This window comes from Fundulus heteroclitus, chromosome 12, assembly GCF_011125445.2.
Source record: "Fundulus heteroclitus isolate FHET01 chromosome 12, MU-UCD_Fhet_4.1, whole genome shotgun sequence".
NCBI lineage: Eukaryota > Metazoa > Chordata > Actinopteri > Cyprinodontiformes > Fundulidae > Fundulus > Fundulus heteroclitus.
The window spans coordinates 3,759,925-3,787,723 of NC_046372.1; the positions used below are offsets into that span (position 1 = coordinate 3,759,925).

Below are 27,799 nucleotides of genomic sequence, written 5' to 3' on the forward strand. Positions count from 1 at the left end.
CTGTTTACTTTCAGCCTAATTAAAAGCTGACGAGAACCTTCCTTCCTTCCTCCTTATAAATTCCCTTTTCTGCCCCTTGATACAGCCTTAAGCTGTTTGGCTGACAGGAAGTGTTGCTCATCCAGTGGGGCTGCAGAGGAAATGCACTCACCATCAGCAAATATAGCTTTTTGTGAACTTTAAAGCTATTATTATTGTTGTTGTTATTGTTATGTTTTAATAATTGATAGAGGAAGGCAAAGTACAGTTCATTTCCAGCATTATTAAGCTGAGCGTCTAGTTCCAAGCTTAAACACGTTTTGTTTCTGTTGCTTTAATGGAATGATCTCGGGGTTTATTAGCAGGCAAAGCGGATTGCTTTTTAGACTTGCTAGTTGAGAGGATTATGTCGGCTCATGGTCGGTGTGTCATTCTCAGGTTGGCGGCACAAAGGCAGGAGTGGTGCGTTTCCTCGGCGAAACAGATTTTGCCAAAGGCGAGTGGTGCGGCGTGGAGCTGGACGAACCCCTCGGGAAGAACGACGGGGCAGTGGCTGGCACCAGGTATGAAAGCCACTGACCGTTTAAATAAGCCACCAGCCTTCACTCTCCGGTTAAATTATTCTCATTTTTTTTGTCTCTAGATATTTTCAGTGCCAGCCAAAATATGGCCTGTTTGCTCCAGTTCATAAAGTCACACGCATCGGCTTCCCCTCCACAACCCCAGCCAAAGCGAAAACAACAGCTCGAAAAGTAGTGGCCACGCCGTCGGGGCTGAAGCGAAGCCCCAGTGCCTCGTCAATCAGCACCATGAGCTCGGTGGCGTCTTCTGTCAGCACCAAGCCGAGCCGGACAGGCCTGGTGAGACATCGGCGCACTATGACGCGTCGCTGCCATAAACGACTGTCTTTCTGTGCCCAGCAGCATGGTCATGCTAGTTTTTCTGTTTGAACAGCTAACCGAAACGTCATCTAGGTACAACCGAAAGATTTCAGGAACCACGGCGCTGCAGGAGGCCCTGAAGGAGAAGCAGCAGCATATCGAGCAGCTGATGGGTGAGAGGGACATGGAGAGAGCTGAGGTGGCCAAGGCCAATGGCCACGTTCGAGAGATGGAGCAAGAGATCGGCCTTCTCAGGGAAGATCAGGAGCAGGTCGGGTCACTCCGCGATGCGTGACTATATAACTGGACGTTGGTTTCTAGAAATAGTTTTACACTCGGTATAATCTTTTGGTTTTCATGTTTTTGAAGATGGAGGCGAAGATGGATCAGCTGCGATCTTTAGTGGAAGCTGCAGACAAAGAGAAAGTAGAGCTGCTAAATCAACTTGAGGAAGAGCGCAGGTAAGAACTATTTGTAAAAAAAAAATGCACCTTCAGGTGGGACCCGGTTCTCCATTTAATTATGATATTTGATATTTTACCAGGAAAGTCGAAGACCTTCAGTTTCGCGTAGAGGAAGCTTGCATTACCAAAGGAGACCTGGAGGTAAGTGTCGAACACAAAGCTTTACGCCGGCAAGTCACGGTGCAACATGTTCAATCAAGGCTTGGCAGGAGTATTTATTTTCTTCACGTCCAGCTAGATTAAATGTAAAAACGGAAAACATTTTTATTAGTAGCAGTTGCTGTAACATGGATTGTAGTTTCAACTCAGTATCTTTAATTTACATTGAATTACTTGATTCTAAAAATTCTAATAGCATTTTTTCCTCTGTAGTATGTCCACTGCAAGGTAGTTCTATTTATTTATTAAACCTTTATTTAACCAGATAAAAGACCCATTGAGATCAAGATCTCTTTCACATGGGTGACCTGGTCAATAAATGCAGTGGCACACATCTTAATGGACAATACGGACAACAATAACAACGGCACCATTTAATATATAAAGTGCGAGCGCTTACAATTAACCAGCAGCCTTTGTCACAGGGTTGCAGTCTATGGAGTGCTATTCATTTGCATCTCTCTTGTTATCAATTAAAAACACCTGAACTTCCTTTAGCTAATTTAAATGGACAGTTACACGCTAGCTTTATCGCATTTTAGCAGATAAGCAGTCAAATGCTCCAAGTGGCAAAACGGTATCCAAGTAGAGCGACGTCACCGCTATGCTCTAAAGCAGGAAATGGCTGCTTAACCAAACCCGATCTCCATAGACTGACTGAATCCTGTCAGTGTACCACTGAGGGGTTTATTGTACAAACACGTTACTAGTCACTGGATCGTTGCCGAGTAAACATTTCCTGTCGGAGAAAAACAGAACTTGTTTTTACTGCTTTAGCCTTTCTTTACCAGCAAGTTTAAACAGAAGATCTGATTGACAAAGTAAAGCAGCCCAGGGTTATCTGTGTTTTTCTATATCTGATCAAAGAATGTATTTATTTCACAGCGTGCTACGCAGGAACGCTTATCTGTCCCGAAGACATCCAAGCTTGAATTAGATGTTAAAAATTAAAGCAGCAGGGTTGGAAATCCCCCTTTTTTTAATCTTTTCTTGTTACTTGTGCTCTAACCGTTTTTAACAATTGTGAATTTATTTAAAAGAAGCATGCAGCTTGAAGTGCACAAAACGAAAACAAAGTAATCATGCCAAACTAAAACTCCTCGAGTTCTAAGCTGTTAAAGTTGTACTGATGCTCAGCTGTGATTTTCAGTGCCTTCCTGTCAAGTAATGTGACCTTATTACTTGTTCTTAACCCCCCCCCTCCCCCCCATCCCCGTCTTTCATGTTGGTCCAGTGCTCAGCATGAAATCACTGGATGCTCCCTCGTCATTTCACTACACAGTCACAGACCTGAATCCCTCCAGGCTCTGCAGCCGCAGTGGAATCATAATCGTGTCGGTTATTCAAATGTAACGTTCAGTTTGATCGCCGCACTGTTTTCATGATTATAGGACCTCCAAAGGAAGATGAGGGATGAATTCATAGCAGTGATCTCAAAATATTTTTACATGTTCTTAATTGCATCTTGCCCGGTTCTTTACATTTGACGGGATTCCAAGCTTTTTAAGTGTACAGATTTTTGTTTCTGAGACACGGACCACAAAATGCATGAAATGCATCACTGAGTGGTTATGTAGAATTACTTCTACTTTGATTTTCTAGGAAAAACTTAAGATGAGGTTTGTTGTGATGACCTAGAAGCATAAAATAAGTTTGAATTCCACGCGATATTAACAAGTCAAATTAAATTATTTCTGTGTCATGGTCCAAGACCATTTCTGTTTTCCAACAGGACATGTTGGTCACAAGTCTTGCACATGGTGGCCTGATTACTGCTGGTTTCTTCTAAGATACTCACATTGAGGAAATGGCCTTAATAACCCAGAGAGAAAGCAGCGTACTTGTTTGTTTGCTATTATCAAATCATGGCTAAGTATGCTAAATGTAGGCATTTATCAAACTACTTTATTAGAATGCATTGGCAGTACAGTGCCTTGCTAAGGGGTTCCTACCCCTTAAGCTTTTTCATTTTGTAACGTTACAACCACAATTATAATGTATTTTATTGGAAATTTTATATGATTGACCAAGAGAAGGGACAAACAAAGGAGGCTCTATTTCTATTATTTTTATTTTTTTATTTTTGTGGCACCGGTAGCCTTTATTTTACCGTTAACTGACAGGAAAAGGGGTGCCCCGGCTCCACTTCTTAAATGGGCGACTTCTGAAACTAATGGTTTCACTGGATTGTATTTTAGGAGTATCAGAGTAAAGGGGGCTGAATACCAACCTGGCCGGTCAGATTAAATAATGTGTAGCACTCTAGTTCTGCAGATCATTATTTTGGGACTGCCCCTATTTGAATCCGTTAGGGGAAAAGAGGGACAATAAGCAGAACTCTGAGCTGATTGGGCGAAGCGACACCTAGTGCCCGCCTACCAAAGGTTGGTTTTAGCCAATAAAGGTATAAAATTAAGACGTAAGCAGCAGCTATGAGAAGCCAGGTAAGCTAGTCAAGGCACTTCTCGCTGTTCTTCTTTCAAAGAAGAAATGATGGATTCTTGCTAAACAGACGTGACAGCAGCAGCTACGTGTGCGTCCTCCTGCCCCGCCATGTTTATGTTGGTTCAGATGTGGGCTCGGCACCCTTTCGCCACAGATTGTATGTCCCGCGTACAAGTTGGATTCTCGTGAGTCTGTGAACGCACAAATACCGCGAGAATTCATCTTGCAGGCAAGGTTATTTAAATACACTTTGGAAAATTATTTTTGTATAAAAAAATAAATAAAATCATGTATCCTTTTTCTTCCACTTCTCAAACAATATCTAGTTTGTGTTCATCAGATAGAATCCCTGTATAATACATGAAAGCTTGTGGTTGTAACATGACATGAATGCGGTCGGTACCTTTGCAGATCACCAAGTTACAGCTCAGTACTGCTTTCTCTCCACGCTGTTATGAAGCCATTAAACTCGTTTTATGCATCGGTTTGATACGCGTGATCAGTGTTATTAACCATAACGGTTTGCTTTATTCACCAGGTGTCAGTTTTGCATGTTTATAACTGTCTCATACATGCTCATCTTCATGCTTACCCATGCAACACGCCCGTCTCGTATTTGCCGTTACCCATTCACAAGAGCCGCCCATTTGGCACGGCATGACATTCCTGCATGCGGCGTCTTCTCATTTCCAGCCATTCACAACGAACCGCACCCACCCAGAACCCAATTCCTGAACCCGTTCAGTTCATCACACCCAAAGACACAACTCACTCAGTCTCTCTCCTGTTTCCCCCCTCCCGCTCTGTCTGCGTTGGGCTGGCATGTGATGGTGGCACTGGTGTGTTCTCTTCCTCTCCTCCTTGTTTACTAACAGACGCAGACCAGACTGGAGCATGCCCACATTAAGGAGCTTGAACAGAGCCTGCTCTTTGAAAAGACCAAAGCTGAGAAACTCCAAAGAGAGTTAGAAGACACTAGGGTAATGAATTCTGCTTGGGGATGGGCGGGGTGCTGCAGTGGGGAAGAGGGCCTGAGAAAAGGTACACAGAGCGAATCAATGTTGAGGTTTTCTGAGAGGTGTCGGTCAGTAAGTCGTGCTTTGTATGGGCTTGTGGTGACCATTTATTTAAAGATGTGATTTTTACCGAGTCACTTTCAAATATAACCCAACTTATATTTAAAAATCAGCTTGTACTGGGAATGTAACACCAATGGCCACTTTATTAGGTACACCTTGCTAGTATAGGGCTGGACCACCTTTTGCCTTCAGACCTGCCTTAGTGCTTCAGCGCATATATATATATATATATATATATATATATATATATATATATATATATATATATATATATATATATATATATATATATATATATATATATATATATATATATATATTCCTCAGAGATTTTGTTTTTTATATTGATGTGATGGCATCATAAAGTGGCAGCAGATTTGTCAGATGCACATCCTTGATGCACGTCTGCCGTTTCACAACATCCCTGAGGGGCTCCGTCGGACTGAAATCTGTTGACTGTGGTGGCCATTTGGGTACCCTGAACCCACGTTTATCATACCGGTTTTAAATGGTTTGAGCTTTGTGTTATGGTGCATTATCCTGCTGGGTGAAGCCATGGTGGCTACACTGGGCTCATTAAAGCATGGACCTGGTCAACAACAATGTTCAGGAAGACTGTTACATTTAGCTGGGACCAGTGACGTGCTGTAGGGTTCATAGCTGGTGAGGCACTGACGTCATCAGAGTCAGATTTACAAATATATATACACTCTACAGAGTAGACTCATGGCAAAGTGCTGAAGGAGACTGAGACAAATCAAATCACCAAGAGACATGGAAAAAATATTGATTCTTTGATGGAAAAAAAAAATAAAAATAAATTATTTGTCATTTGATTGGTAACAGTTTATGAGTTATGATGGATTTCGGCATTTGTAACACATTTAAAAACTATAACCCACATTACGCACATTTCATTACAAAAACAAAACATGAATAATTATCGCTGTCTTACCTCTACTTATAAATGAAGTCCATGCGGCGCCCTTTCTGAACAAAAGTATCATAATTTTCCAGTAAAAGTTCTTTTTATCTTCTTCAGTTTTAAAAGTCTCTCAGTCTCAGTGGAGCTCACTGCCAGGGAGGAAAGCCTTCCTTGGTCAGTCCTGTTCCAGCTGGATGTTTAGAGTCTTTTTAGTGCTTATTGTTTAGCAAAACTCGCTAATAATACATCCATAACTTGCTGTCACTCTACAGTTTTGGGTTAACGAGCGGTGCTCTTTGAGCGCCCCCTGCCTAGAGACCAAGGAACTGCCGGTCTCACCTACAATCAGTTCTTTGCCTTTTATGATCGCGCAGCAGCACGAAAACATGTTACCTGCACACAGTTAGATGACCAAAACACAATTCGTAATCCACATACATTAAATTGTGGAAAATCAGTTCATAACTGTTTGAACAATTGAATTTATGATCTAGACGCAGGAAGATGCATTCACAGAATGGAAGCCAGCGCAGTAAACATGGTATTGCGCAATCCCAGGGGAGGCCAAGTTCGCTGTGGCCTCACCGGCTTCGCTAGCAAGCGCCACCAAGGATTTACATGGAAAACAGCATAAAGTCTGCGATTTTAAAAAGAATATGATCAAAAATGAGGAAATTGGATAAAAAAAATACTTATTATAAATGACTGAGTGAATCAAAAATTATATTATGTTATCATTATTATATATTTTCTTTCTTTCCATGATGACAAGTGAGGCCTGGCCTCACTTGCCTCCCCTGACGGCACGTCACTGGTTGGGACCGAGAAATACTCCCCACATTATTTCATCACCACTAGCAGCCTGAAATCATGACACAAGGGAGGCTTTCATGTTTTATATGCCAAATTCTGCAAGTATATCTGGCTGCGGATGCTGCAAAACATGACCTCTGACTTTACGGCTAGGGGGACAGGGAAAGGCGCATTCAGCGGGGGGAGGGGCGGCGTGTTGTTTCGTAGTGGCTGCAGCCAGACCCTTCTGAAATTCTGACCCTACCATCTGAAGGCTGTAGCTGACTTTAAAAAGGGTCGGCTCACGCAACATGTCTTCTTTTGACTATGGTCCAAGTTTGGTGTCTCTGTGAATTATAGGTTAATTTCCTGTTCTTCACTAAGAGGAGTAGCTGTTAGTCTGATCATCTGCTGTAGCCCATCTGCTTCAAGGTTTGACATGTTCGAGGAATATTTACCGTACCTGGGTTGTAGCTATTATTTAAGCTATTGTTGCCTTTCTATCATCTTGAACCAGTTTTACATTCTCCTGAGACATCCTCAAGGCGGCATTCACATACCTCATGTCCAGTCTGTGAATAGTTTCTCTCTTTTTGTCAGGGCCAGTCTCTGAAAACTTGACACGTTTGTGTGTGAAAATCCCAGCAGATCAGCAGTTTCTGGCATCCCTGAGATTAGCCTGCCTGGCACCAAAACCCATGCCACAGTCACTAGAATCCCCTTTTCCCTTTCTGATACTCAGTTTGAACTTCAGCGAGACGCCTTCGCCACTTCTACAAGACCAAATGCATTGAGTTGCTGCCTGCGATTGGCTGTTTTGCCATCCGTGTTAACAAGCCGTTCAACTTGTGTATGTAGTAAAGTGGCCATTGGGTGTACAGCTTAGCCTTTCAAGACTGAAATCGTGCTGCATGAAGTCAGGTTTTGAACATTTCATCACCAAAATTTAAACTTCAATCAAATGTTACCCTAATTCTCTTTTTAAATGCCTTTACGAGCTGCTTGGCATGAACCAATGCTTTTCTGATATTCCTGCTTAACCAGACAGACAATCTTTCCCCGTCTCAAATCATTTTCCCAGATGTCCCATGTTGTATTTCTCCAGTCCTTCCTAGCATCCATTTGTCCTGCTTATTTGGTGTCCCAGCGTTTTGCTAGTCTAAGAACTCCTCCACTCCCCTGATTTTTGCGTCCTGGTATTTTTTTTTCATGGTATTAAAGTCATAAGATGCGCCAATTTCTAGTTATTTGTGATTTTTATTTAAAAATGACACTATTGAATTGAAGATAGTATAAACTGTTTGTAATAAAATGGTGTCACCTGTTGAAAGCAAAGTGGGAAAGTATTGTTTGGCGTTCTGTTTTAGAGCTCTTAGATAATATTGAGCGTTTTATTTTCGTTTACCAGAATTAATCTGATGGTAGAAAACTTTCCCCTTTAGCCCCAAAATACAAGTCGTTCCCAATAAATTTGAAAATCACTGAAAAGTTAACTTGTGTTGCAAATTCTATTCAAAAACTTAAAACTCATATAGATTCTTTACACAGACTGATATATTTCAAGCTGTTATTACCATTTTAATGGTAATGGCTGAGTGTTTTTAACACGGTTTGTTACAGCCTTCATGATTATGTGGAAGACTGCTGACTTTACTGTGGTCCATCAGTGAATGACACACTCCACAGGGAGGGCAAGACCCGTTTCCGCAAAAGCTCATTGCTAACAAAGTTTGCTGCTCAGAATGCTGCATCCAAGCATAGTAAGGGAAAGTTGAGAGGAAGGAAAAAGTCTGGTAATGAAAGGTGCGCAAGTAATGGGGGTAAGTACAGCCTTGAGGGGATTGTGAAGCAAAGCAGTCGATGCTTTTTTCTGCTGGCAAGCTGAGGAGCTGATTTAATTTTCCTCAACAGAACTACAGACCGGCTGCCTCCATGCCACGTGGTGTGGATACAGTCATTTGTAGGGATTTCTTTATTCATTTTCAAAATTGGTTTTATTTAACATTCACATTTTCTGAGACTCTTAGTTTTAGGTTTTTCTTTAGATGTAAGCCGTAATCATGAAAGTTACCAGAAAATAAATGTTTGCAATACATCGTTCTGAGTTTAAAGAATCAATATGAGTTTCACTTTTTCATTTGAATTCCTAAAACAATTTGAGTTTGCAATATTCTAATTTGACCTAGAAGTTTAACTTTGTGCCTTAACCACAAGAGGTCAGTGTAATGCCTGTTTGTGATCAAAGGTTTGTATATTTTCAACTTTAAACAGCAATTTGATTTGTTTCTCTTTTAGAAAACTGCTTGTATTTAGTCTGTAATGTCATTTACTCATCAATGTATTAGTCACACATTAATTTTAGACACCGTTCATGCGTTGTAATCATGTTTCAGGTATGCTGAATGTAACTCTGTTGCAAATGAAAGATTTCTGCATTTTAAGGTCGCCACGGTGTCGGAAAGGTCCCGCATCATGGAACTCGAGCGAGACCTTTCGCTGCGCACCAGGGAAGTCGCTGACCTGCAGCTGCGTCTTGGGATGCAGCAGAACGCCGGGGACTCGAACGCCACCATGTCCCCGCTCCTGGAGGAGATAAACTCTCTTAGGGATCAGCTTTCAGCACAAGAAGCAAAACAGCGAGAAGAGCTGGAGAAATGCAGAGAAAAGCTGGAAGCTCAAGAGAAAATCCACAGCGAGGCAGTTGCCCAGCTCCAGGCTACGTCTGTAATGCTGTCCGGCGACAAAGAACAGCTACAGATGCGTCTAAGCCAAGCACAGAAAGACAACGCCGACACTGTTGAACTGTGGCGTTCAAAGCTGGAGTCTGCCATCTCTAGTCACCAGGAAGCTATGGAGGAGCTGAGAGGGTCGTTCAGCAAAGGTGCAGGTGCTCAGACTGAAGAGCTTGTAGAAACCAAAAGTGCTCTGGAAAAGCTTAAGTTAGAGCACGGATTAGCTTTAGAAGAGGCTACAGCCGAACACGAAGCCAAGGCCTCAGCTTGGAGCCAGGAGGCGCAGGCCCTGAAGGCTCAGCTGTCATCTCTGACCGAGGAGAAGGAGCGACTGGAGGAGTCGCTGCGGTCCAGCGTTGAGAAAGCAGAGGAGCAGCACCTGGTGGAGATGGAGGATGTCCTTGGAAAGCTTCATGCTGCTGAAATCAGGGTAAAGGAGCTCGAGGAGAAAGAAACCAGGCTGGCTCAAGAGGTTCAGGACAAGGAGGCAGAAACCAAAGATCAACAGGCAGAAACGGCGGCTCTACGCAGCCAATTGGCACAAAGTAACCAGGAGTGTGCGGCTCTGAAAAGTCAGTTGGAGGAGCTCCAGAACCAAGGAGATGACAACGGAGCAAAGGTGGGTCAGAAAACGCCTTACGATCATTTCATATTTCTGTAATTGCTTTTTATGCATCATCACTGTATCAAAATAAGCACGGGCTCTTTTATTTACAGTCATGTTTTACTTTGACTGCAGATCGGTGAACTGAAATCACAGCTGGAGGTCAAAGAGCAGGAAGTGGTCTCCTTCCAGGAGAGCCTGGCTGCCCTAAAGCAGCAGAATGACAGCAGCGACCAAGAGATTCAAAGCCTGGTGAGGTTCATGGCCCGGTGTCTGTGTTTCCCCTTTGGAAAAATAAGGGCCTACTTCTTTGTTTGTTCTTTGCTTTTGCAACTGCAGTACCTTCTCACTCCATTTTAGTCACGACATGATTAGCAAACAATTATTTTCCCCCTACAGAAACAGAAGCTGCAGGAAAGCACAGAGAAACTGAATAAATCATCAGAATCTATGCAAGGTAATTCATCATCAACGTCATCTTACCACTAATATTTTTAGGTTTTGCAATGTTTGTTTTGGATTGAAACCCATGTTTGATCTTGTGCAGAAACACTTGAGAACCTTAGTAAGAAGGAGGAACGGTGCACATCCCTCAGTAACGAGTTAGAGTCCCTGAGAAGTCAGCTTGCTGGTGAGTAAATTGAAACTACATTATTTTTCAATGTTGAATAATTAATTGTAAACCTGCACCAAACTAGTATTGCATTGAAGTATATTATTTTCTGATTTTCTGACCAAATCGGGGCCCTCCAACACAACTTTTCTTGCTTTTCATTAGGAATGGAGAGGAAACTGAAGGCTGCAGATGAAAAGCTTGAGCAGTTCACAAAGGACAAAAGCAAGCTGGAAAAGGATATTTCAGACATGATGAAGGCATCTGGTGACAATTCAGTCCAGCTAACAACAATGAATGAAGACCTCAGGCAGAAGGAAAGGTGCTGGAATTAAATATTACTTAAATGTTAAACATATTTGGTTCCAATTGACTCTAATGGGGTAAACCCAGTGGACAGAATTTTGTGTCTTCAGTATTGTAACCCTCACCTTGATCGACTCCCCGTTTGTTGATGTTCCACAGGAGACTTGAGGAGTTACAGAATCTGCTGGCAGAGGAGAAGGAGAAGGTGGCACACCTGGATGAAAAGCTCCAAAAAGAGCAGTCCAGCAAAGAACAGCAGCTAAAAGAGGCTAAAGAAGCACGTCAGTCTGAAACAAGTGGTCTTCAGGAAAAGATAACTACCTTGGTTAGTATTTTTAGTAATGTTGTTTTAGTAACGTCTTATGTTTTTGTTTTGTTTACACCTCAGACTTTCAGTAACCATGAGGTTAAATTCATGAAGAGGTGGCAAGAAAATCATGACAGAAGCAGCATTTTTATTAAATCCTCAAAAATGCTGACCGTTAAATCCTCCTTTGTCTCTTAGTGTTCCAGTGTGATTTGACTTTAAAGTAAGGTCCTAAAGTAATGTGGGTTCTCTCGTATCATGGTGTTGAAATGTATTTTCAACATTTCAAGACTGCTGTGGATGTGTAAGCAGCTTTAGTGGGTGTCAAAAAAAATGGGACGTTAATGTTGTCTTTGTGTTTTTTCTTTTTTGTTTATTTTGTTTGCTAGGAAAACGCTCTTAAACAGAGTGAGAGGCAAGTTGAGGATTTGAAGGCATCACAAGAGAAATCTCTCTCTGAGGCCTCGGCGCTCCATTTGAAGGAACTTGAGGTTCTGCAAACACAGATCGACAAGTTGAGGCTGGAGCTCTCCTCCTCTAAGGACAAAACTCAAGAGCTGGAGAAAACGGTGTCTGAGCTGCAGCCGTACAAAGAACAGGCCGAGGTAAGCACAGCCAGGAGGAACATTACAGGGATCAGTATGTTCTACTGGCAGCATGTTCAAAGTTTAAGACCATTTCTAGTTGTCTGAAAGCCTAAATGTTTAAGGTAGTCTTAGAAATGGTCTTTTGATTTTGACTACAAAGACATGGGATTGTTTTTATCACCAATGGGTAGCGTGAAACGCAGCTTTAAATAGCATAGTTTTACAGTTATTTTAGTTATATTAGCATTATTGAACCTGTACATTTAATATCATCTCTTCTCACTGTTCTACAGTATTTACAGAGTATTCTTCTTGCAAAAAACAGGTTTTCCATTGGAAAGTGGTCACTGTAGTTACTTCAGGAATCATATATATTTTCAATAGATCTAAAAAAAAACATTTTCATCTTCCGTTTACTGTTTACAGTAAGAAAATGATTAATATTAACATAATAGCAGTACAGTAACTGACACCACTCACATAGGCAGTGGGATTTACAGAAGACTCTCAATTGGTACTAAGTGGTTCAAAGCGAAGGAACAAAATATCTGCCGTCGTTGCACCATCAGCCTTTACTGTTGATAAACGGTGGCAGTTTCATGCTGTTTACGGCATGAAAGCACAAATCCTGAATGTCACAAAGGCTCGTCAAAGCGCAGGCCATGTTTGTTTCTTATATTTTTCCAATTTTTGTGAGCCTGTTAGTCTGGCGTTTGATCCAGTCTGGTGTCCTGCTGCTGTAACCCATTTGGTTTCCCCAAACTTTGCTCCCAAAGTGTGGAAATTTAAACTACTGTTGCCTTCCCATCATCTTGAACCAAGCCACCTGTTATCTCCTGACCTCTGATGTCAACAAGGCATTGTTGTCCACACTGCCACTCGCTGGATAGTTCAGCAGTTCCTGAAATACCCAGAGAGCTCGTCTAGCTCTAACAACCAGACCATGTCTAGACACATAGATGGATTGAGTTGCTCGTTTGTTTTTATCAGCAGCTCAGCTTTATAAAGGGCTGGTGAGTTTATTATTTTACGAAAAATGACTTTTGACAACTTGGACCAAACTACAAAAAAGGCTTTAAACTGAGCTTCCCAAGTCTCTAACATGCGAGGACCAGTCAGCTATTGAGCTTCTGTCAAGTTTTAATTCTCTCTAGAATCAAAGTTCTCTTTTTAATTTCCTTTTTGTGACATGATTATTTTGGGATTCATTTTTGCCCTGCTTCACTGGCAGATTTAGATGTAACAAAGTTGTGTTTATTAAGTTTGTTTCAGATGGAAACTGGAGACATCTTCCAAATTCTATAATAGTATAATAATAATAATAATAATAAAGACACTTTTTATGTACATCTGAAGAAACGGGGCATGTTTAAAAACTTATAGCACTCTTGATAATCAGTAGAAAAGCCTTTGTTGATATTATTTGATAATTAAGACACAATTTCCACTAATTATAGTCAATATTATTTACGCAATAGGAAAAATCTTTGTGCTGGTGGCTAAATTATTTTATTGTCTGTTATATTACTGTATAAGTGCTTTATACTCATGCTGCCATTAGTGGCAGCCCCTTTGTTATTAATTCAGTTTACCTGTGTTAAGTCCATTATTGGTATCAAAACGGTTTTCCAGTTGAAGGAAACATTTTTTCTGCCTCTGCAGTTTAAAACGTATCGAGTTGAAAGCTTTGGTGTGATCCTCTTTCTGGTTTTATGCTTCTGAGGCTTAACCTTTCCATTTGCATATCACTTATGTCCATATCTATTTGGGTTTATTTTGTATTTATTCATGCATTACCCTGTGTGTGCATATATATATACCCCCCCTTTTTTTTTTCTTTCACTTTTATTTTTCCAGCGAATTTCTGCTGAGCTTGACTCCTACAAGCATGATCTTGACAATATGTCAGAAAAGCTGGATAAGCAGAATCTCGATCTGGAAAACACGTGTAAGCAAAGAGAAGAGACTAAAGTTGAGAGAGACAATTTGGAGAGGCGGCTTTCCGAGATGCAAAATGAATTTTCTGCCCTCGAGATTAGTTTCAAGGAGGTTTCAAAGCAAAATGAAGAGCTGCTGTCGACTAATGATAAACTGTCAAAACTTCAAGAGGAACTTCAGACCAATACCAAACAATCAGATGAAGAGAGGACTTCACTGAAGAAGGAACTGGAGACCCTCAAACACTTCCTGCAGGAAGCGGAGAGCAAAAACAAAGAACTACAAAGTGGTAACGGGGAATATCTGGCCAAAATTGAGGAGCTTCAAAGACAAAATACCAAAATGAATGACTCCATCTTAAAGCATGAGATGGATATCCAGGAAATAGAGTCCAAGAAGAAGCAGCTGCTCGAGGATTATGAAGACGTCTGCAAAGAGAAGAGCCGCCTGGAAGAGGACCTAAAGGAGACCAAGTCAAAATTCACGCATGAGAGAGACGATCTGATATTAGAGCGAGACTCGGCCAAAAATGCCCGAAAGTCTCTCGATACGAAAAATGCTGAGCTGCAGGAGAAATTAAAGTCATCGAACTTAGAAAAAGAAGATCTAACGATGAAGAATGCGCAGCTCCAGGCTCAGGTAGAAACGCTGACTAATGAGAAAAGGGAGTTGTCGGTGGAGGTCGGTGCTGCTGCGTTGGAGAAGAAGGACCTAGAGACCGAGAAGGAGGAGCTCAAGAACAAACTCATCCAAACTAAGAGAGACTTGGAGAGTCAAGTTCGCGAATGTGAAGAGTTCAAAGCCTCTAAAGCCAGCTTGGCCCAGATGCTCGAAGAGTTCAAGACAAACAGTCAAGTGACAGATTCTGAAAGGCTTAACCTGCTGCAGGAAAAAGAAGACCTGCTTGCACTCCAAAGGAAGGTCTCCAACGAGAAAGAAGAACTCCTCAGAGAAGCACAAGAGACGAAGGAGAAGCTTCGTGCCTTGACGGATGAGCTGTCGGTTTCTCACGAAAAGTATAACGCGGCGCTGGCTTCTTTCGAGCAGGAGAAACAAACGCTGCGTCTCCAGAGCTCAGAAACTGAGATGGCCCTGCATGACCTGCGCAAAGAAAAGATGAACCTGGATTTGGCTCTTGAGCAGCAGAAAGTGGCTTTTGAGGGTTTAGAAGAGGAGAAGGGAGAGCTGGAAGGGAAGTACACCAAAGCCATAGCTGAGAAAGAGACTCTGTCTCTGGAGCGGGACAAGCTGGCTGGTGAAAGTCGAGCGACTAGAGACCAGTTGGATGGCTACAGCCGAACCAATGCTGATCTTATTCAAGAGAAGAGTCGCCTGGAAACAAAGCTGGAGGAAACCAAGCACCAAAAGGATGAGCTCGAAGTAAGGGCGACCGCTCTGAACCGAGAAAAGGCGGACCTGCAGAACGAGCTCCAGAAACATTACTCTAAAATAGAAATTCTGGAAAAAGCCAAAGCTGAACTTGTTGACGAGCACACCAAAGTCAAAGTGGAGTTTGAGAAGTCCAGTTTAGAGCTTCGTCAGCAGGTAGACGACCTTAAAAATGCCGGTCGCCATCTTGAATCTGTGCAGGCTGAAGCCGAGCAGAAAGCGCAGTCTTTGCAGAACGAGAAGCAGGTGCTGCAGCAGGAGGTCCAGGAGTTAAAACATCAGATTGCGTCTGTGTCCGAGGCAAAGAGCCTCCTGGAGGCAACGCTACAAGCCGAGAGCGACGAAACCATTAAAGCTAAGGCCGACAAAGAGGGTTTCTCCCAACGAATCGAGGAGCTTCAGAAAACTTTGTCCAAAGTAACACGGGAAAACGAAGACGTTTCTATCAACCTTAAAAACGCCGATGAACAAAATAAGTCGTTAAAAGCAGATATTGAGGCTCTGAAAGAACAATTAAAGCAGCAAGAGCAGGAAAACCATCACCTGGGGCAAGAGAAAGAACGGCTATCTTCAAAGTGTGAGGAAATGAACAAACAGGCGGCCTTATTGACCTCGGTGCAGGAGGAGCTGTTGGCCAGGCAGTCTGAGCTGAAGCAGGAAAAAGAAGACCTGCTGGCCGAGCAGTCGGGGCTTCTCAGAAAGGTGGAGTGCTTACGGGCGAGCAACGAACAGCTGCAGGCCGACGTCCAGGCCCAACAAACCCAGAAGGAAAACTTGGAAAAGCAGTACAAGAATGCTCTGGAGGAGGCGTCCGCGTCCGCTGCTGTGAAAGAAGAAATCTCCTCCAGCGCCGAGCGGCTCTCGGCTCTGAAGGACGCCCTGCAGGCTGAGAGGGACGAAGCCGTCCAGCGAGGCAGGGAGCTCGAGTTGCAACTAAAAAATGCTATTTCTAAGCAGCTTGAGGTATTTCTCCAGCAGTACTAATCCCTGACTCGCACGTCCTGGTGTCGCTGGGGCTTTGCCGCCTTTCTCACTGCATGCTTGCTGGTTTGTCTCCCTCTCACTTCTAGCTTCATGTCCTAACTTTCATCCTTCATTTACTAACCTCTGTTTATTACCCTTAGCGTCCGGCCTCTGCCTGTGGACTTATAACGTGAGCTAATGTGTTGGTAAAGTTCCTTTGAGATACTTTAGCAGCCTGCTTGGAATATCAAACAACAATTTGTTATTTATTGAACTCGACAGTCCAGCGAGGCAGAAGAAATCTGCTTTAAAAGAATTGCTAAATGTTTTTTAAGTCTCCGTTCTGAGGCCACAGGTTGTAAAGGCAGCATTTTAGATAAGTCACCAATTGTTTTTACTTTCTTGTTACAACTGTTAATTGTCCAAAAAACAAAACAAATGAGAATATAATCACGTTTGGAAAGTGTAGCTGTCTTCTGATCGGTAATAAAATATCTCGGTCCATTTAAAAAAAGCAAAAATTAAAATAATTGGGCTAAGAATAATATGCATGGTCGTCAAATTTCAGATTGTGCCAGAATGAGATTGCACAGTTTAAATGTTTGCTGCTTTTCATTTAAAACCGCTGATCTCGAGTGTCCTGCTCCTGCACCGTTTTTAGGCTAAAGAGGTTTCTGATGAAACCGCTGAGGCTCTGGAGCGGCTCACAAAAGAAAAAGACGTTTTACTGAAGGAGAAAAACGAAGCTCAGTCTCTGCTGGAAGAGCTCCAGACCTCCAAGGAGGACATTCAGACTCAGGTGAGAGATCGGTTTTGGCAGAAGGAAAGCTACTGAGGTAATATTTCAGAGGGGAACAGCCTGCTTTTGTCATCAATGAATCTTACAGGTGCTCGTAAAAAACTTTCTAAATGCGTAAATCTTAATGTGGGTTTTTTAAGGTATTTAAAGCATTTTACGTCTGGATAAAACACTTCAGAGGTTATTTCAACATTTGCTTTACTTGATCTGCGTCCACCTCTGTCCTGGACAGTTTGTGTTCAGTGCACATCCAGGTGTTACGCAGAACCCCCCCCCCCCCCCACACCCTTATTTATGGGTTTGATTTGATTACATTTAGGAGTCAATGGCTTTGCAACACCATAGCAATAGCTTTTGTGATACAAGGAAGTCAACGTACCATTTTGTGCATAAATGTGCTATTAAATAGTCAATTTGTCAATCACCGTTTTGAGGAGTTGGTACATTTTGGAAATTTCCTTTAACGACACTCATGCATAAATCTGACTTTGAGTGTTGTAAGAACCAGAGAGAGCGGCTCAGAACCATCGCCTTAGGACTGCAGACGCTCTTCTTTCCATGAAGACGCCTTCAGATCTCGACTGTGAACGCCACAAACACAAACTGGTGACAAAGGCTTCCCAGTGGGGGAGTCGCACTGGTGACGAGAACAAAATGCCTTGTGGGGACAGGGTGCAAAGCATCTCTCACCCGAACGCTAAAGCTCCAGGTCCTTGACTACCAGTAAGGGGACAATCTACTTCCCACAAACTAGGAGTTGGCACGCCACAGCCCCCCCCCCCCCCCCCACCCAGCTTGCGTAACACAACTGTTCGTATCGTTTCGCCCTGCATATGCTGAGGCTTTCTGTAGCTTCTTCTGCCTGAGCCTCAGAGGCCAAGGCTCAACCAGCAGGCACTTGTCGGTGAGCTTCTCCCATAGGCCTGGCTCAAGGAGGGTGTCCTGGTCCCCCAAATTTGTTCACTGCAAAAAAGGAACTAAAAGTCAGTAAAATCTTCTTAAAATTAGTATATTTTTCCTTGATTTGTGCAGCTAAATGGGAATATTTGCCAATGGAATGAGTATTTTTATCCCTAAAATAAGATAATTAGATATCCTGCATTTGAAATGAGATGATGGAGATGAATTGTTCTTATTTTAAGTGCAAGAATCTTATTCCATTGGCAAATAGTCTTATTTACATGCTCAAATCAAGGAAAAATACTCTAATTTCAAGAAAATTGTACCTACTTTTAGTTTCCCTTTTGCATTGTTTAAGGTTAACCACTTCTTGTCGTCCGCCATTTCATCTGAATCCTTAAAATGCTCTTAGTCTGACCCCTCGGCTGAGGCCAAGCTGCCATGCGAGACCAAGCCTGGAGCCAAAGCTCTGGACAGCAGAGCCCTCAGGATCATGGGGGTAAAAAAAAACCTGTCCACCACTATGAGATGGTGGTTCAACAGAGAAAGGAATTACAGTGAAATGACCTTTTTATCCATAGATGTCTCATAATTGACAGATGTCTTTGTTGTTTTAGTTGGAAACTTTGAGGAAAGAGAATTCAACATTTCAAGAAGACCTGAACACATCCAAAGAGCAGCTTTGCACAGAAACACAGAAGACAAAGAGCCTTCAGCAGGAAATGTGAGTAATCTGAATTTCCCAAGAATAAAGTTGTTTTAAAGGTGTATAGCCACATTTTATGCTCATAAAAAAGACTAAAAACCGTTTGATCATGATAAAAACGAGGTTCTATACACCAAGCGTTCATCCAGATAGTATTTTAATGGTCTTTTTTTTAGCCTAAATATTGCCTCACAAGGAGTGCAATGAGCAGATATAAACAGATGTGGCGCCATCTACAGGCAATACCTCAGAACTATCAGAAAGCCAGATGACGACCATTAAATAATGCCTGACCGAGCCTGACAGCTCAGCAATGCCTCGCCGTAAAGCAGCAGCTCGCTGTGATCGAAGACCAACCCGTTATTAAATTAATTACATTAACTGATCTAACAGCAACTCTAACAACCTCATATCATCAGAGAAATTAATTTCCCGTTCATAAACTCAAACAGGGACTAAACACCAAGGTAAGAACCAATCAGTCATCTATTTATAGTGTTGAGTACTTCAGACTGTAGAGGCTAAGAAGAGCATTGCTATTACTATCATCACAGTATTAATCAGAACATTTACTCATGTCGGTCAGCTCTGCGGTCACATCTGAGTGTCGGCAGCTTCAGCGTCCGCTTCAGTGAACACCAACGTTTATACTGTATTCCCAGCGACATTCCAGTCTTTTCCCTCTTGGAACCGTATTTAATAAAAAATTTTACACTGGATCATGGACCTTTCTTTGTTGTTTCCATTACTTTGCTGGGAGATGCTAATAGCCGTTAGCTGCTTCCTTGTTTATTCGCTGCACACATCTGCGGTGTCGTACTTCCCTTATTATAAATGTACACAATGGGCTTTATTTAAAAAAATTAGCAAAAACAAAGCATAAACACTAAAATAACAACCAATACACCAGCAGGACGTGATACACTCATAGAAACTTTGTCTGCAACCAGAGAGAGCTACAGACACATAAATAAAAAGTCATATAGCGTGGCTATGCACCTTTTTTAAACCCTTTTTAAAGTTAACAGGTTATCTATGGCTTGAACGTGGATTGACTGAGTCTTTTTGGGTAATTTTAACATTTATGTTTAATTAGTGAGGAGCTTAAAGCAGCGTTATCTGTGAAGTCGCAGTCCCTGCAGACGCTTGAAGATGAGAGCAAGAGGCTGTCTCTGGAGCTGGAGGACAGGAACAAAGACCAGGGCGATCTAGTGACAGTAAGGGACATCCGTGCTATAATTATTATTATTATTATTATTTTAGAGCATTTATTAGCAGTCATTTAAACTTTTTTTAATTAAAATTTTTATTTTCACAGTTAACAGACGAGCACTCAAAACTCAAGAAAGAGTTGGAGGAGTTGAAGAAAAGGTAAAATCATGTTTTTGTTGAAGCAAAATCATATAATTGCACAATTCTTCAGTATGTTTTTATTTTATTTTATTTTTTATGTTTTCATGGTTTCATCAGCTTGGCATTTACCAATTATGTAGTGCATTTATGAATAAGTGCCTGATTATATTACACTTCTTTTCCTTCAAAGCCTGCCAAATAATGCCTTCAGGTACTTGATGCTTTCTGATATCACGTGTCGTCATCATCTCATAAAACAAAGCTATTGACCTCATTCATGTGGGATTGCATACATGTGAACTCTGCAGACTCTCTCTCAGTTCCTCATCCTTTGTGTGCCTTTGTATACGCTCAAGTAGGGCTGGACAATAATTCAATAACAATGTATATCAATCGATAGACCTGTGGTGTGATAGGAAAAAAAGGTCAATAAAAAGTTCACTCTTTTGCATCCTAGACTATCATGTTGGTTAATATTACAGTCATTACATCCTCCCAACCAATCACAAACGCAGACACAGGAACTCTGTGACCAAGCTCCGCCCCCTTCAGAGTTCTTTCTTTTTTTTAATAACTTGCAGTTTTGGTAAAAGTTGGTGGAATAAAGGGTTGAATTCAGTGTTTGTTCTCTATCTAAAAATAAGTCATTAAGCAACAGCCTAAAATGGTCACGGCTGCACTTAAAATGTTTTGAATTTTTTTGATAATTAGTGATATCGATCAATAGAATTTCTATTTTATTGATATGCTATTTTTTTTCTGTATCATTCAACCCTACCCATGTGAATTTATCAATAAATTCAGCTTAACATTGCATGTCATCTTTTCAGATTAGTTCATCATCGGCTTTTTTTCCCCCCAAAGTTCTGGCCGAGTAGTTGGTGCTTTGGAAGTGGAGGACTAGGACGCAAACATTTAGTCAGAGTTTTTTTCTGCACACTGAACACATTGTCAGGCTTCTTTCCAATCTGGAAATGTCTTATAAATATTTACTCGATTTCAGGATTTACAAGCGCTACTTAAGTTTGGAAAAAAAGAAAATCAGAGAATGGAAAATGATTTTGTATTTCTAGGTTTGATTTTCTTTCCATTCCCTAATGTTTCCTCCTCTTCTTAATTTTGTCTGGCCCTTCTTCATGTTCTTCCTTCACTGTATCTGTCCTTGGTTCCTACCTTGTATCTTTCCTTCCCCTTTTCCTTGTGTCCTACATCCCCATGGTCTGTCCTTCCCACCTTGCAGCCTGTGTCCTTCCTGTCTTCTTTCCACCATCCTTGAGTCCTACCTGCATTTTGTCCTGTGTCCTGCCTTCTTTGCTTGTTGTTCTTCCTTCTTCCCTTCCTCGCATCCGCTCATCCTTATGTGCCACCTCCATTCCTTGCCCTACCTCTTTATCCTTGTCTCTTACTTCCTTAATGCCTGTTTTTTTTTCTTCTCCATATTCAAAGCCTGTTTGCCATAAAAATATCTGCCATAAACCCAAAGTGACGTTTTATAAATGGTCGTTGCACACAGAGTTTTGTATCTCTGACGTTTAGCTGATTCTGTGTTTCACAGTGAAAGCACTCTGAAGGAGCAGCTGAGCAGAGAGAAGGCCGCTCTCCAGCAGTCCATTCATAAAAACAGTGCCTTAGCTGCAGAAAAGGACCAGCAGGTGGAGAATCTGAAGAGTGAGGTAAGAAAGGAATCTGACGTTTTACCCTAACTCACAGTTGCTCTTACCCTGCAGAATCCGAAAAAACAACAAGGAAGCGTTTTTGATCTTTAGCAACAGCAGGCTTTTAAAATCTGTTAAATCCCAAAGGCAGCTTTTACCGTAATTTCCTTTTGACAGCAACAACAATACCCATCAAACAGGATGTCATTTCTGGGTCAAATAGTGACCTGCTTTCACATGTATGTGTTTACAATTCTCCTCAGAGCTTGAAGATTGACTTTGAAGATGATTATCTGGAAACGTCTGTCGGTGCTGACAAAGTGACACGTTTTTTTTTTTTTTCTTCTTCTTCTTCGCAGAATCAGAATTACATCCGCGTTGTTTCTGTTTTCTAAAACCAGCTCTGCTTTACGAAGGTTAACGTCTGCTGTATAAACTCACTAAATGACAGCTTTATTAGGTTATAGCCGCTCTTATTGTTAAGATTGTCCTTCTTTCAGCTGCCCCTTTTGTTGTGAAGTAAGGATCATTGATGAAGACGAACATTTGTCCTGTATTTATTGAATGTTTTTTTTTTTTTCACTTAACAGCTGGTTGCAGTGCAGGAAGAAAGTGCCTCAGTTAAGACGCTGCAGAGTACAATCCAGGCTTTGGAGGAGGAGAAAGCTCATCTGCAGGATCGCGTGAAGAAACTGGAGAGGGAGCTCACAGCCAGGCCTGATAACATCGACCAGACCTCAGGTACAAATCAGGAGCGACTCCAAACCACAGCTGACATGGCTTTTAGCTCACTGATTTTTACCTTGTTGCTTTTTTGTTTGCCTTGTTTGTTTGTTTTTAGCTGAAAATAACACCAACTCTGATTTCCTTCTGTTTTTAAGGGGATGCAGTTTTGGACCAACTGAGAAAAGATAAGGAGACGGTAGAGAGTCAGGTTTGTGCTGTTGCACTTATGCTGAATAAAAAAAACATTGCACCGTATTATTATTATATTTTTTTTGGTGGGTTTTCCACAGGAACCATATTCCTCTCAACATAAGCCGTTAGTATGGAGGCAGCTGTGTAGAAAAACATCAACTACTTAAATATTAATTTAGATCAGTTTTACAACAGTTTAGTTCAGACTGGTGTTGCAATGAAAGGAAGAACAGGCACTAGTTTTTTTTTTTTATTTCAGTAATTTAATTTCCGTTATATAGTTTAATTAAACACACAGAATGATCACATTTTAAGCATTTAATATATTGGATGCATTTCATCCATTAGTTTAGAGAGTCCTCAGTCCTCAAGGGCCAGTGTCCTGCAGGTCAGACGGCGGTCCCTGCCCAAACACAGCTGCTTGTTATGGAGTTTCCTCCTTTGTAGATGCTCAGTGTGTTGAAGCATGCAGGATCCTGACCTTTAAGAACGGACTGTAACCTCAGCTGGTTTAGATGATTTACTTAATGTAAACTCAAATTTCACTCCCTTGCACGCAGCATTTGGTCACGGCTCCTTTCACACGGATCACTGCGGCGTGGCGTGTGGTCCTGCCGAGGTGTTGGAAGGCCTCAGGTTGCTTCAACAGCGGCCTTCAGTTTGTCTGCAATGTTGGCCCCGGTGTCTCTCGTCCTCCTCTTGACTTAATAGATATTCTGTGTGCGGTTTAGGCCAGAACAACCAGCCAATCAGTCACAGACATATAATCAATTTGCTTTATTGGCCTAAATTGTGTGAACCAACAAGGAATTTGACTTTGGATTCGCACTCTCACAGCACACTTTTTTTTTTTCTTCCTGGAGGGAAAAAACACGGGTAGGAGTGGGCAAAGTACCCAGTCAGCTTCACCTTCTTGGATCTTTTATCCATGACCATTAAATCAGGTTTTGGTGAACTGCTGCTTCTTAACTGAATTAGCATCTCTATAAAGCTTGTCAGCAGAATGAAGCGCAGAGTTTCACTCTGAATATTAAGAAGTTCTGTTGGATTTTGTCTCCAGGTTTCTTTTTGGACCACCGAGCAAAACAGCCAAGTTCTTTCACTTATTAACTCGTGTAATATTCTCCTGACTTTGTCTCAGGTTACGGAGGATCTCACCACGAGTCTCCTGGACACGCGTGTGTGTTTTTAGCTCTTGAAGCTCTGACTCCAGTCGCAGTCCAATCTCCTCCAAATTCCTGAACGGGTTCTCTAAAGCCCGCTGTTATCCCCGTTGCTTGTGATCCTTTTACAGCCACACTTTTTCCTTCCACTTAACTTCCCATTCACGTCTGGGGAAGCAGGACTCTGAACATCCTCACTAGCAGCAGCCTTTTATAGATTACCGACCTTGCTGGTGTGTCAGTACCATCTGCTGGACAAATGTATAAGTAGCCATCTTGCCCATGATTGTGTGGGTAGGTCATAACATTTCTCCATTAATTGTTGGTCTTTTATTTTTATCCCTATAGGTGCTGTGTAGTAATTATATATTCTGAGGTGCAGAGTCATCAGAATCAAAATAACAGATATAAACACAAACTTCTACATTCTGTGTAATAAATCTGTATCTGTGATCTGAGTTCTAGGTTTTGAGTTGAGTCACGGAAATAAATCCACTTTTGGATTGTTGTAGTTTTTATAAATAGAGCTGTAGATCTTCCAGCATGACTACCTAGGCTCGTGAAGATGGTTCATTCTACATAGTAGGCCTCCTGCAGCCTCGCCTCACTCATAAGATCGCTATGAGCCATTAGCATCTCAGCTCCACCCCCATCTGTTTATGGCCCTACAACATCCTGTACTATCTGCATCTGTGATGACGTAAGTGTGATATCACCAGAATGTGTGTCCTCTGCAGTTTTTGATCTTTTTTTTTTTCCCTTTTTTTTTCTCTTTAAATTCGACTCTCCTCCTCCGCTCTGTTTCTGATGTTGGCAATGCTGCACCACCATCAGGAAGCGGTTTGTTAAAGTTTCTCATCAGCTCCATCTGTGCATGCTTGTCACTGTGGCTCCCATCCCTCATCCACTTGACGCACACCGTAGTGGTATTGTGAAAACTGCAAGCTGTCGCCTAAAGATCGATCCCGCTTGTTTCGTCAAGTACCTTCAGCTTCATTCGGCTCTCTGATTAAAATTCTGGACGGAAAAAAAACTGATGCTTGAGAAGCTGCAGTAGTATCGGGATTAATTGTTCGTTGAGCCACTATGGGACATTTTCCTACACACCCAGTGACTCAATCCAAGCTCTGATTGATCTTAAGCTGACAACCCACTGCAGGAAATCACCATCTTCATCACTAGTGGGATTACGGTGACTCACGGGATTATATTGTAACTGAGGTTAACCTAGTGATTGATTTGTTTTAACTGCGTAATGTGCCCTAGTAACCTAGTGACTTTACACAAGAGTTAAAGAATAAAAGTAATATTATGGAAGGCAGAGTTTCAATAATATTAATTTAAGTTTCATGTCCTAAATTACATTTAGTTCTCATACATTTGTACGTTTGAACATCCCTGCTTCTTCCATTAACTTTTTTTTTTCTCCCCCGTTCCAATTGTAATATTAATTCTGACTGAACTTTTACATTTAACAAAACTAGAAAATGCTACAAGAAAGTTTATCTTCGTTGTAAATCAGTGAGAGAAACTTGATTGTTTTTTTAATTCCGATGATAGAAAATGACCCTAGTTATAACACTATGCAGTGAAGTCCATTTCAATACGCCAGTCGGTATCAAGTTGTTAAAGTCCAGCTGATTTCTTGAGAACTGGGCCCATCTGACTGCTGGTTTGAAAGGAACAAGATATGTAAAAAAAAACAAAAAACATACTGATCCAGGAGTACTTTCTATGTTGAAGGGAAAAGACTTGATGGCAACAGTAGCTTTTTTTAGTGGGTTCATGTGGGAGTCTGTAAACTCTGTGACAGCAGCAGCAACTATGGGGCGAGAAACAACACAGTGGCAGGGGTAGAAGTAATGAAATTAAAATAGGATTTTAAAATGACTTCAACTTTTAATTGTTTTCACATTAAAATATATATTTTTAAAACATCACCACCATCAACTTTTTGACTTTACGGAAAATTTACTTTTAAGAAAGTTTTGCTTAAAATCTAAAACCAACCGTAACTGCGATGAAATTAAACATAAAGGCAGGATAAACTACAAGGGAGTCGCACAGCAAGTAAATAAGTTTCTACATGTAAATAATGATGTTCTCTAGACGTTAAATCCAGGTATCTGCAGCTTTGTTATGCATTTTTTTCACACGATGCAGAAATGATGATCTGGCTACGTTTTCCTCTACAGGTTGAGTTCTTGAATTCTGTTATCATCGACCTCCAGAGGAAAAACGAGGAACTCAAGGACAAGCTGGAGAAAATGGCAGCTGCTGCTTTCAATGGGAATAATCCAAGTGAGCTGGATGACAAGTAAGTCCCGTTCACGGCAGATTTTCTGGGTTTTTCATTTTGGGTCCGGCTGAATCCCTCACTAAGGGGGGGGCCCCTCCTCATTTCTGTCCGCAGCTACGACAAGCAGCCGGCGAAGAAGAAACCTCCACCGAGGAAGTTCTGCGACATCTGCGACTGCTTCGATCTCCACGAAACGGAGGACTGCCCCCTACAGGAGCAGACGCCCGACTCCCCCCCCCACACCGCCTACCACGGCAGCAAGGGCGAGGAGCGGCCCTACTGCGACACCTGCGAGGTCTTCGGCCACTGGACCGAGTCCTGCGCGGACGACCAGACCTTTTAAAGCCTTCCCCCCCCTGAAGCCGCCGCTCGCACAATCAGTACATTTGCACATCATGCTCCCTTCTTTTCGGGTCCTAGCCTGTCGATGTTTCTCATGCTTGTTTTTGCCAAGCACAGCTGTCCACACTAGCCCTTAAGCAGCCTCGTAGAAGAACGGTTCCAGCACGTCTCCGGACGTTTATGAAGGACTCAGGAGGGGGGGGGGAATGTTTAGTGAGCTGGTTTTGAGCGAGCGAGGGGACCCAGCGGTCGTCTCCAGAGGAGTTAATTTATCAGTATCCCACCATTGTTTGCACAGATCGTCAGGGGCTACAGAGATGATACAGCATCTGAAACGCCGCGTATTTGAAAACTGTAAAATACTTGATTGAAAACAGTTTTGAGCAAAAAAATCGAAGAGCTATAGTTTATTTTTTTATGCCTGGAAATAGTATGTACTGTTTAAAAAGGTTTGATAATGTAACTTTGTGATGGGGACAGTCTGGAGCAGAGCGGCGAAACCCGGAGCTATGCGGCGCCAACGGGTTTTAACTTTTTATGGTCCTTTTTTTGAAGTGGATGCTGGGAGATTTAAGATTCTCGCCTACTGTAAACCCTCTATTCCTGTTGATATGGCCTTTTCAGAAAGTTTCTTATTGATAAAGCTGCTTTCCTTTTGCATTGTTATCAATAAGTTTTAAATATCTGTATGAAAATAAAGTTTATGGATGAATAAATAAACTGCATGTGTCGTGAACTGTTATCATTTATTTCCAGAATCTGGTAACTCCTGTTAAGTTGAAGTCAACAAGAACTTTTAAGTATTCACACCCTGAACCTGATCACATTTTGTCACGTTACAAACTTCAAGGTATTTTATTGCGATTTTGTGAGCTGGATGGCTCCGTTGTAAACCTATCAAGACCTAAGCTGAAGGTCAGCCAAGGAGACCATTAATCAGCCAAGAGAGCCATGATTTGACCCAAGCCTCCACGTAGACGCAGTGAAGATGTGAATGAAGGTCAAATGAGACCAAAACTAACAATTAAAGAATCCAAACTATTTTCCAGAAAGCCCACAATGCGCTTCACCCTGCCTGGTGAGGCACAGTGAAGGCAGCGTCATGCTGTCGGGACGCCTGCCTTCAGCAGAGACCTGGAAGCTGATCAGAGTCGATGGGAGGATGGATAAAAGTTAAAAAACAGGCTCTAACCTTGTCTTGGTCTCACATAATGTCCCAACAACTAAACTGGTTTCAATCTTTCTCAACACAGTGGCAAATAAGAAAACATCGTGTTAAACTTGGGAGGGCTCATCTTGGCTGTTTCAGCGGCACATTTTCATGAATTATTTCGTTAAAACAAAGATATGCATTCAGTCCCACACCGTGCGGAGGATGTGAGCCCATCTAGTGTCAATATGTTAATGAATACAGAAGGGGACCTTTCTGAGCCACTACTGCATATTATGTCAAACTCCTGACATGAATCATTCCTACATTTTCAATGTTTTTATTTTTTTT

The 27,799-nt window shown here is 41.8% G+C and overlaps 1 protein-coding gene across 6 annotated transcripts in view; it reads left to right on the forward strand.

Moving 5' to 3' along the window:
* The window catches only part of clip1a (CAP-GLY domain containing linker protein 1a), a 34,469-nt gene extending 7,435 nt beyond the window's left edge, over window positions 1-27,034 (forward strand). For 2 of the 6 annotated variants that reach the window (XM_036143751.1, XM_036143752.1), the window contains exons 4-28: window positions 418-542; window positions 623-839; window positions 934-1,131; window positions 1,230-1,321; window positions 1,405-1,465; window positions 4,804-4,908; window positions 9,167-10,075; window positions 10,196-10,312; window positions 10,460-10,517; window positions 10,608-10,691; window positions 10,839-10,995; window positions 11,139-11,304; window positions 11,676-11,891; window positions 13,731-16,163; window positions 16,825-16,962; window positions 18,480-18,586; window positions 19,665-19,785; window positions 19,887-19,939; window positions 20,112-20,132; window positions 21,477-21,594; window positions 22,167-22,317; window positions 22,458-22,510; window positions 24,492-24,497; window positions 25,853-25,974; window positions 26,071-27,034. In XM_036143751.1, the coding sequence (XP_035999644.1) occupies window positions 418-542; window positions 623-839; window positions 934-1,131; window positions 1,230-1,321; window positions 1,405-1,465; window positions 4,804-4,908; window positions 9,167-10,075; window positions 10,196-10,312; window positions 10,460-10,517; window positions 10,608-10,691; window positions 10,839-10,995; window positions 11,139-11,304; window positions 11,676-11,891; window positions 13,731-16,163; window positions 16,825-16,962; window positions 18,480-18,586; window positions 19,665-19,785; window positions 19,887-19,939; window positions 20,112-20,132; window positions 21,477-21,594; window positions 22,167-22,317; window positions 22,458-22,510; window positions 24,492-24,497; window positions 25,853-25,974; window positions 26,071-26,299 (6,057 nt within the window). In that variant the 3' untranslated portion in view covers window positions 26,300-27,034. The remainder of the gene's footprint in view (window positions 1-417; window positions 543-622; window positions 840-933; window positions 1,132-1,229; window positions 1,322-1,404; window positions 1,466-4,803; window positions 4,909-9,166; window positions 10,076-10,195; window positions 10,313-10,459; window positions 10,518-10,607; window positions 10,692-10,838; window positions 10,996-11,138; window positions 11,305-11,675; window positions 11,892-13,730; window positions 16,164-16,824; window positions 16,963-18,479; window positions 18,587-19,664; window positions 19,786-19,886; window positions 19,940-20,111; window positions 20,133-21,476; window positions 21,595-22,166; window positions 22,318-22,457; window positions 22,511-24,491; window positions 24,498-25,852; window positions 25,975-26,070) is intronic. The other 4 variants (XM_036143753.1, XM_021311579.2, XM_036143754.1 and 1 more) reach the window with 4 other exon arrangements.
* Window positions 27,035-27,799: the final 765 nt, after the last annotated feature.